This window comes from Eucalyptus grandis, chromosome 2 (assembly GCF_016545825.1).
Source record: "Eucalyptus grandis isolate ANBG69807.140 chromosome 2, ASM1654582v1, whole genome shotgun sequence".
In the NCBI taxonomy this organism is placed as follows: Eukaryota; Viridiplantae; Streptophyta; class Magnoliopsida; order Myrtales; family Myrtaceae; genus Eucalyptus; species Eucalyptus grandis.
Window position 1 is genome coordinate 56,627,594 of NC_052613.1, and position 9,187 is coordinate 56,636,780.

The 9,187-nt window shown below is 42.7% G+C and overlaps 2 protein-coding genes across 2 annotated transcripts; both read right to left on the reverse strand.

Moving 5' to 3' along the window:
- Positions 1-563: 563 nt before the first annotated feature.
- LOC104434050 (superoxide dismutase [Cu-Zn], chloroplastic) lies at positions 564-4,320 on the reverse strand. Its single transcript, XM_039307240.1, has 9 exons — positions 4,070-4,320; positions 3,571-3,911; positions 3,064-3,125; positions 2,930-2,969; positions 2,738-2,833; positions 2,621-2,652; positions 2,407-2,482; positions 1,570-1,623; positions 564-852 (listed from the first exon to the last, which is right to left on the reverse strand). Exons 1-9 carry the CDS (start codon positions 4,318-4,320, stop codon positions 827-829), a joined length of 978 nt encoding a protein of 325 aa, XP_039163174.1. The 3' UTR covers positions 564-826.
- A 1,281-nt stretch (positions 4,321-5,601) lies between these two features.
- LOC104434051 (transcription factor FER-LIKE IRON DEFICIENCY-INDUCED TRANSCRIPTION FACTOR) lies at positions 5,602-7,531 on the reverse strand. The gene is made up of 4 exons (XM_010047002.3): positions 7,005-7,531; positions 6,620-6,823; positions 6,348-6,521; positions 5,602-6,227 (listed from the first exon to the last, which is right to left on the reverse strand). Exons 1-4 carry the CDS (start codon positions 7,476-7,478, stop codon positions 6,123-6,125), a joined length of 957 nt encoding a protein of 318 aa, XP_010045304.2. The 5' UTR covers positions 7,479-7,531; the 3' UTR covers positions 5,602-6,122.
- Between the last annotated feature and the right edge of the window lie 1,656 nt (positions 7,532-9,187).

Here is a 9,187-nt window from a genome sequence, read left to right on the forward strand (position 1 = left end):
TTTCAATTAGTTAGCGCTATTTGGGGTTTGAAGGGCAATTTGATTGGTCCACATTGGTAAATTTGGTTCTAACAGATCAAGCAAACAACACTCGAACAGTGGAATCGAGCAGTGGAATCGAGCAGTAGATGTAAGAGAATCTTGATCGGTCGTTTTGCCACCGTAAGCTCGAGGCATCAGAGAATGGCATTTCTACATTCTTCAAGAATATCGAACCCTTGGCAACCCCATTGGCATTCGATTTGCACCTAACGGATCTCATACTCCAGAAACTTACCATCGGAATCATCTCGCACCTTCGCATGTATATGGGCTCAACATGATGGTAGCCAAACATTATCGAGGCCGCATGAATGTTCTTTTTTCGAGCCATGGGATAGAAGCAAGGGACCTATAGATTTCTCATGATGCTGAACAAGCAATCAAGCTAATGTCGATCCTGAACAGCTGTCCAGTCTGGGTTCGGCAGCCAGTAAAACATGTATTCTTTTGACATCCGTTTAGGTTGAATCCGAACTTCATTTCGAGGCTTGGAATTTCCAGTGAAAAGCAAGAAATAACCATGGTCAGACAACAATATCAAATGCCATTATTCACCTGATAGGATCCATTATTTTGTGATCCATTATTTTGTGATCAACAGGAAACTTCAACACTTAGAAATCACGTAGTAGCCATACATGGCCAATAGAGGCCAAAAGCCATATGATAGGATCGTCTTCACAATGCCGTGTTACACCCTCCAAACAAGGAATGGCATATCACTCTAGGTAAGGAGGTAGGTAACCCACAGAGGACAGCAATAATGCCGCAAGCAAGCGATGGATTACAGTGGAGTCAAACCCACCACACCTGCGCAATAATCACAAAAGGCAAAATGAAAGCCACTTTAGAATAACAAAGGGAAGATCATAGTAAAAAGAATGAGATTCTGAAATACTACTCTTGACGAGAAAATGAAATACAGACTTGATATTAGATGGAAAGATGATTGATTATGTAGAGCTCCACAGGGAAATACTTTCATCTAGTACCTTTTGCCTAGTGCTTCTGAAAGGCATAAGTATTCATGCTGATGCAGGGAAGGAACATAACACTAGATATAAGCTTCAGCTAAAATAGCTCATCCCAGAAAGATCACTCTTGGAGAACATAACAGTTCAAAATCTTGCTGACTCTCTATGGTCCCTATCCTTTGCATATGAAGTTATAAACTATATAAATTGCCTCAGAAATTCATCATTAGAATTAGACCTGTTATTCATTTTCTATTAACATCTAAATTTGCATACTTTATTGAATCATTAGACAACAGTTCCGTCCATTTAACTTCCCTGCACTAAAAACCCTACCAAAGTAAGCAAGGTAGTTAAATTTAGCGAGATAATTCATCAAAATAATAACTGGACACGGTTTCTACAGGCGATCTTGAAAACAGGCCTAAGAGACCACAAGATGAAGATGCTCTCGTGGGAGATATGCTGAGACCCAACAAAAGACAGAATGCCAATACAGTAACTAAGATAGCAAAACATGGCCAACAGAAAAACATGGAACACTGGGCCTCACCACATGCCAATCTCCCGCCTGCATTGCCAGTGGTTAGACTCAGCTCGTGGCCACCTACAAACAGATGGATAAACAGATATGAGCCAAAAGATCGCAGAGAATTAAGGAGGGGAGACAGAATGAGGGACAACAACCAGATGTTCTGTTTCTTGTAGAAGAAAAAAAAATTCTAGCTGCTTCACCCAAACAGAAGATTGTCATCCCCTCAACAAAAAACAGAAAGTAGTCCAGCTTACAAGAGGGTTAGTCTTTAATTTATAATGGCAATTCCAAATGAAAGATTGCAGAATTCTCGATAGACATTGTAATTTTATTTAATGGATTGACTATATCCTGTCCTGCCCTAATTCTTTCCCCCATCTTTCAAAATTCTAACTTTGTTAGCATGAAAAGCATTAACTATCATTCTTAGTACTGTCGTTGATTGAGTTTGATGATAGTCATGGAAATACTTCAATTAGAGAAACATGAATCTGGAATGTCAATTTAAGCAATGTAGCTCATTAGCACAGGAAAAGCAACCATCTGCTCTAACAAACAAATACACTTGTTGGGTGGAAGATATGCTACAGAAAGAGAAACCTAAGGAACATCAGAATGTTCCATAAGAAATTATGCTCCCTCTTATCCACAGAACAAACTCCAACAGATGATCACATGCTTTAAGGAATTTAAAAACCAGCTGCAGAATTGCTGGATTCAAAGGTGTTGGCGAATGTCAGTTCAAGAGTTTTCTCTCATTTTTGTCTGTTTTGTGATTGAACTTATGTCTCCAACAACATTGACTGCAAGTATGAGGATGAGAAGCAAGGTCGTCCACAATGCATAGATGCTTACCCTTTCCAAGGTCGTCCTCAAGTTCATGAACCACAAGAGCTCTTCCAACTACTGCGTTTGGACCACTCAGTGGTATCTGAACACTCGACCAATGATAAAAGTTAACAGTGCCGAGCAATCAGAGTTTAAAAAACTGCAGACAAGCTAGAATCCAGTCATGCATGCATAACATGGACCAGTAATACAGAAAGAACAGTAGAATTCCCAGCACTACCTGTGTATCAACAATCGTTGCTTCTGCCACACCTGTGATTCACAATACCAAAAGCCTCCATAATCAATATCAATAGATGAAGAACACATCAAACCACAGGCAGTGTACAGTTGTTACCATCGGCATTGGCAACTATGTTTCCCAGGTCACCCGCATGACGCACTTCATCTTCAGGAGCCCCATGTGTCAATTTGTTTGGGTTGAAATGTGCTCCTACAGTTCGAGACATGGAGTGGACAAAGGCAAGAAGGGTCAAAGATGAGAATTGTCGTCAAGCAGATCATTTCAGTTCGAGACATATACAATTACCTGTCGAGATGCATCCATTGGTTGTGTCACCATACTCATGCTACACCAAGAACATGATCAAGGTAAAAACACGAATTCAGACCAAAATGTACGCTTTTGGTGGGCTAAATAAATACAAATGAGAGATGACTTACTAAGTGGAACCCATGAGGTCCAGGAGTTAGCCCAGTAACACGAACATTGACTGTCGTGGGACCTAAATTTTGCATGCGGGTTAGGATATTGCTCTCATCAGGAGCTACTGAGCTTCCAACTAAATCATGCACAACCAATGAATTCCAGACAATATCTTGGTCTCAAAAGAGTCAGCATTCTAACTTCAGAGACCAGAACAGAATATGAGCCTACCCATTCGTTCGTAATAGAGGTCTTCCAGCAACTAAAAGTCTCCTAATTGAATTTCTAAAAGAATATCCAGTAGCATACTACCAACCCAGTTTCAAACCAGAAACAAAATCGAAACTCGAACCTCAACATGCTGCGCCACTCCTCCCCAACTACCATACGCCGCAAAATGTAGGTCAAGAATACCGATGCTCATTCTCATAATTAAATCTAAGAGCCGACGATGATGGGAGCCGAGCTCCCGACAATAAAGAGCCCGCGAAAGTAGTAATCGAGAGAAGAGACCCAGAACAGACCATCGCCTTCTTGACTGAGAGTGACGACGCCCTCCACGCTGGAAGTGCCCTTCAGCACGGCGACGGCCTTCTTGGAGGCGGCGGCGGCGACGACGGCGAGGGGCTGCTTGGGGGGACGGCGGAGAGGGGGAGGGGAGCCGGGGCCGGCCTGAGAGAGACGCCGCGGAAGGCGGAGACGAGCGCCGGGGGGCTGCCGAGGAGGTTGGGGAGAGGGGAGAGGAGGGCGTGGGAGGAGTGGGGGGAGGCGAGGATGGCGTGGGCGGCCATGGCTGCCACTGCAGCTTGCATTATCGCTCGAGCGGCGCCAGAAGCCAGAAGGAGATGAGATAACGATGTGTTCTTAATGGTTCTGGAGGTATCTGAGAGTGGAGTTCCTTTGGTTTTTATTAGCAATTTTCCTCCCCCTGCTTTGCTGGGATTTATCCGGGGTTTGCCTTTTGTCTTTCTTCTCCCTCTAGTCCATTTTTAAGCACATAAACAGTTTTATATGACCATTTACATCACCAAACAATTGTTGATGGTGGGAACCCTATCGCTCGTTTCTCGGGTCATCAGGCTCAACAACAATGCCAAGACCCAGGTACCAATGCCTGGGCTCGGGTCCACAATCGCCATGTTTGCATCTTCAGAACTCGGATCTCCCTTACCCATGCCCGAGTCCCTTGAGGCAAGGCCTAGGACCCTATCGCCCTTACTCGTGTTCTCGGTGCTCGAGCTTGACACCCCAATGCTTGTGCTTGGATATACCATGCCTTTGGCTTGGGTCCATGGAAATCGAGGCTTCGGACCCTTGTGCCCGTGCTATGTCCATCGAGGTGAAGCCAAAACTCTAGTGCCACTACTCGGGTCGGGCATAAGGTCCTGAGCTTGACCTTTGTGGACCCCACCCTTGACATTGGGGTCTTAATCTTGGCCTTGATAGACCCGGGCTTGGACATAGGATACCCAAGTTTAGGCATTGAATACCTGAACTGAACATAAGCATCAGGGTCTTGGACTTGACCTTAATGGATTCGAGCATAGGCGCCATGATCCTGAGCCTAGCTTCGATTGTCCTAGGCATGGATGTCAAGGTCTTAGGTCTCGGCCTCAATGGACCGAGGAATGGTCACTAAGGATTTGGCCTTAATGGACCCTAGCTTGGGCGTAAGGGATTTTGGCAATGGAGCCTCGAGCTTGGCCTTTAACTTATGCCAAGGCGCTAGGATGCCGTGCATGAGCATTGGGTTCTCGAGTCCAGCTTCTACGAAAGGGACTAGTGTTTGTGCTCTTGCTTGAGACCTAGGTACCTGTGCCGTGTCCAGGGCCTTTGCACCTGAGGTCAAGGTCCATCGAGGTTGAACCTTGGATCTTAGTACTTGTGCTTGGTTCTTCAATTGCCCATACACAAGTCAATGCCCAAATAATTTATGTGTATTTAGGAAAATCACATTATATTTTCCTTTCCAAACGATAAAAAGTATCTTGCGGTTCTTTTTCAAATTTCAGCTTAACATTGAAAAATGTTATCATTTTCCTAGAAAATAATACTTTTTTTAGTTTTCAATTAGTTTATAATCAACAATCTTTGTGGGAAGATACTTTTTTTTATCATTATATTACTTGTTCGACACGTTTACTTTTAAAATTTTACCAACTCTCGCGGTTGGTGAGCTTGAACCTTATTAGATTGGCTATCTTGTCCCTTTCTTATGGCCGGTTATTCCCTTTCTTATGGCCGGTTATTGGCTGTCGCTATGGCTGGCAATCGGTTGAAGGAAAAGAAAAAAGAAAAATAAAAATTCAAATGTAAATAAAAGAGAAAAAAACAATAATTGAAAAGAGTGCAGAGAGATTGCACTTGGTCTAAGCGAAAGAAAGAGGAGGGAAAAGAGGAAGTCATTTTCCCTACATTTGAATGTGTCTTTTTTATTATTAGAAAATATTTTTCTTGATCAATTTATTTTCAATTAACCAAATATTGTAAAATGTAAAAAACTTTTTTTTGAAAAATATTTTTCGCGAAGCAAATGGAGCCTTATACTCTATGAATGAAGATATACTCACATTCTTACAATCAAGAAAATTGCAGACTTCTCTTTGAGAAACAAAGATTTCCACCGTTAATTAATCCGCAAAAAGAAAGTTATGTGCCACGATGGTAAGGACAGCTATTTGTACAACAGATAGGCTAATCTTGATGAGTAGCATTCTATTTGCCTTCCCGATGTATATAAAGCCAGTGGCTTGTCAAACGTCATGATATCCGAAGCCCAAGCGTGTGCATTCACAAGCAAAACAGTTGACTTTCTCATCATTTTGCAGGCGATCTAATGGGGGTTGACTAATCCTCCACCACCACCACCACCACTTCTTCTTACATCCCACCTGGACCTGTTATATGGGAAAATGTCAACTGGGTGTCTCTTCGATGCACCAGTCGATAATGTAAAGAACTTGCAAATGGGTCACATCTCTCCGACCACGTCCATGAATTCTTTAATTCTTCTTTGTTGCAGATGAAAGCTGTTCTTGAAGAGCTACCACAAGAAAGACATGAGGCGTGGGGTTGATCAGGCGGATAATAGTGGTTTGACTTCAAACCCTTGGTTTAGCAGTGCCCCCGCAATCCACAGCTTCAGATCGGGCAGGGTCGTGTCCTGTTCACTCTCTTTGACCTGACATTGTTGACATTAGGAACAGATCAAATCACCTTGATCAAGAAGGTATAAAGAGGAAGGAGAGTTGAGAATGTTTAGCGAAGCTATTGATTTCCTAATGAGTGGTTCTTCTCTCACATTGAGGGTGAAAGTGAATACAAATCTCTCTGACGCAGTGGCCAAGTTGGAGTTCTGAACTTGGAAGCTGTTCAGTGATTCCAGGGCCTTGTACAGAGACGCAGCCACTCCAGCTCCCTTGGGGCACACCAGCCTCACATAGAACCCTCTCTCTTCCACTTGGAATACGTCCATCTGAGTAATTCACAGTGCATTTGATTGAGTCAACTTTGGGCATTGCGCATGAGTAATGGAGCAAATGATGGAAGTAGATAGCGTCAGTCCAATCGAACCTGAAGAATCTTCCTGCATACAGGATGGTTGCTGTTTGCAGCCTGAATCCTCTTTGTTGTTTCATTTTGGGCTTGGTACGTCTTCAGTTCCGTGCCTGCCCAAGAAGCCTCGAGGCTGGCGATCTCGGCCTTCAGCTTCTTAGCTTGCATCTGGAGTTCTTGCATGTAGAGCACAGCATCCCCGACTATGGAGGCCTTGTCCATCTACCCACAACAATAGATATTTCAATTTCCCCATGAGCCACACACCAATCTGTCTAGCTTGAATTTTTCTCAGTTGTCTACCTTACTGAATGTAGCCGCTTGTTCATAGCTCAATTGGCAGTACCTCATAATCCAGTGAAATAAATTGCTTTACGAAAGCATGAAACGACGTGATACATACCTTTGTTATGTTAGGAACCAAGGAACGGAGAGCGTAGAGCTTCTCCTTCATCCGGCCCCGCCTTCGTCGCTCTGAGATTAAAGTCCTTGACCTGTCTGTCTTCGTCCTCTTGGTCGGTGTTGTGGCTGTTGCAGTGGTGGTGGTGGTTCCTGATGAATCCTCCTCATCGTTCTCGTCTTCCAGATTCTCCATCACATCTCTGCCAAGGCTTGGCAGCGAGTCAAGCACAAAATCACAATTGATGGAGGAAGTGCGATCATAGCCAAAAGCATTTCCTGCAGTTGGCATGACTTGCCCACCACTCATAACACCATCAAGAAGGGCAGACTCAAAACCCAATTTCATGATAGGATGAACGCTCTCTCCCTGGATCAGATTGATCATTTGGTTGAAGTTATCTCCTTCGATGAAGTATGGGGGCTCGAAGTCGTCAGAGTTCATCAGGAGGTTTTTGGAGTGATCGATCCTATCCATTTCTTTATGTGATGACTTGATTAAGAGAGGCCTTATGCTTGGTGGCTGTAGAAGTTTGACAATATATATATATATGCTGTCAGTGTGAAAGGAATCGATAGAGCTTCTGATTCGGAATTTCTTGCATAAAATACTGCAGTCGGTTGACATCACTTCAGATAAATAAGTAGCTCCAAAAGATTAGTCGGCAAGTTCATGTACGGGTCAACTGACATTATGTGGATGCTAAAACTGTAGCAGTGAGCGAAATCCCACCATCCCACATTAGACGAAGCTCGACAATATGAGGATAAAGAACTCTTCATCTGCAAGGATAATCTATAATAAAGTAAAATGATTAGCTCTTCCTTGGATGGAAACCTGTTCATGATAGCATGACATTGCAGCTCATAAGAGAAGTCAGACACCATTCAAGCTTTGTGCTGTTGTGAAAGAGATGGACAATCCGAAATCCTTTTTTCTGAAGCTACTGAGGCAAAACAATACTGCTTAAGAGCCGTCTGATGTCAAAACCTGACCAGAACGGACCGCATAAAAAGATTCGCTGACAAAGCGTCACGAGATAATGTTGGACATGGATTAGAGCAGAAGAAACAAAAGTAGTGAAAACCCGCAAGCTAGATTGATCTAAAAATGGCATGATCGAATCGTTTAAACTGACTCTAACAGTCTCATAGGGGAGTCCGTTTCGAAAACATGAACTTCTGATGGGGTTAAAGCTTTCTTCGTAATGCCATATGTGAGCAGAGGAGGATGCTAAACGTGAAAAATGGATGCACAACAATCTGTTAGTGATTAACTGTACCGACTTGGAACAAACAGTTTGAAGGGAGTCCTATTGATTTTTACGAACTTCATTATCCTGGAATTGCATATCAGGAAGCTGTACGAAATAACATCAATCACAAAGTCATGGAAAGCATCAGAATTCGAACCAGATGATGGTCGGATTTGAAATGTTGATCCACATGATTAATTAAGTGATATTATGCAGCGTTGTCCTTTTGGCTCTTGTTTTGCTGATCTAAGCACCTATGAAACAGCTCGTAGCAAACTCCTATGACGACAATTACATGTAAAGGAGGACGCCAATGCCATGATTTCAAGAACATACTTTATTTCCATAGATGGGAAACGGATCTTGTTCAACTAAACAATCATTTGATTTCTGATGTCATGGATGACGTATCTTTGTTCAACCGTACCGGCCAAAGAAAGAACGGAGAGTCCCTGCTCGTCAGCCATCATTTCGGTTCGGTACATGTATGAAATAAACCGCCAAAGGAAAAGGCCATTTCCATAGGGGAATCTGTGACACCATCGAATTGAATTCATTTTGTCATCAAGTAATGTGTTTGATCTTGAAGGTCTAATTTAATAGTGATTAAGCCAATAAGCACCCAAGGAGTGCGCTCAAAAGCCAATCAAGACAGGCGGCCCGCATACCAGGTCTGTAGTTATTGGAACATGGATGTCAATGATGTGGTATGAACTCATCCCCACGTTCAAACATAAGTTCCGTGATCTGAATCCTGCATTTTCACTTATTAAGGGTGTGTTTGGTTTACTATTCCTAAGGGGTTTTGAAAGCCCATCGGAGAAATATTCGACCATTTGGCAAAATTTATATTTAAAAAGTTGCACATATTATTATTTTCAATTTTAAACAAATAAAAATTAAAAAAAAACTAATATTAGTTACTTAAAGG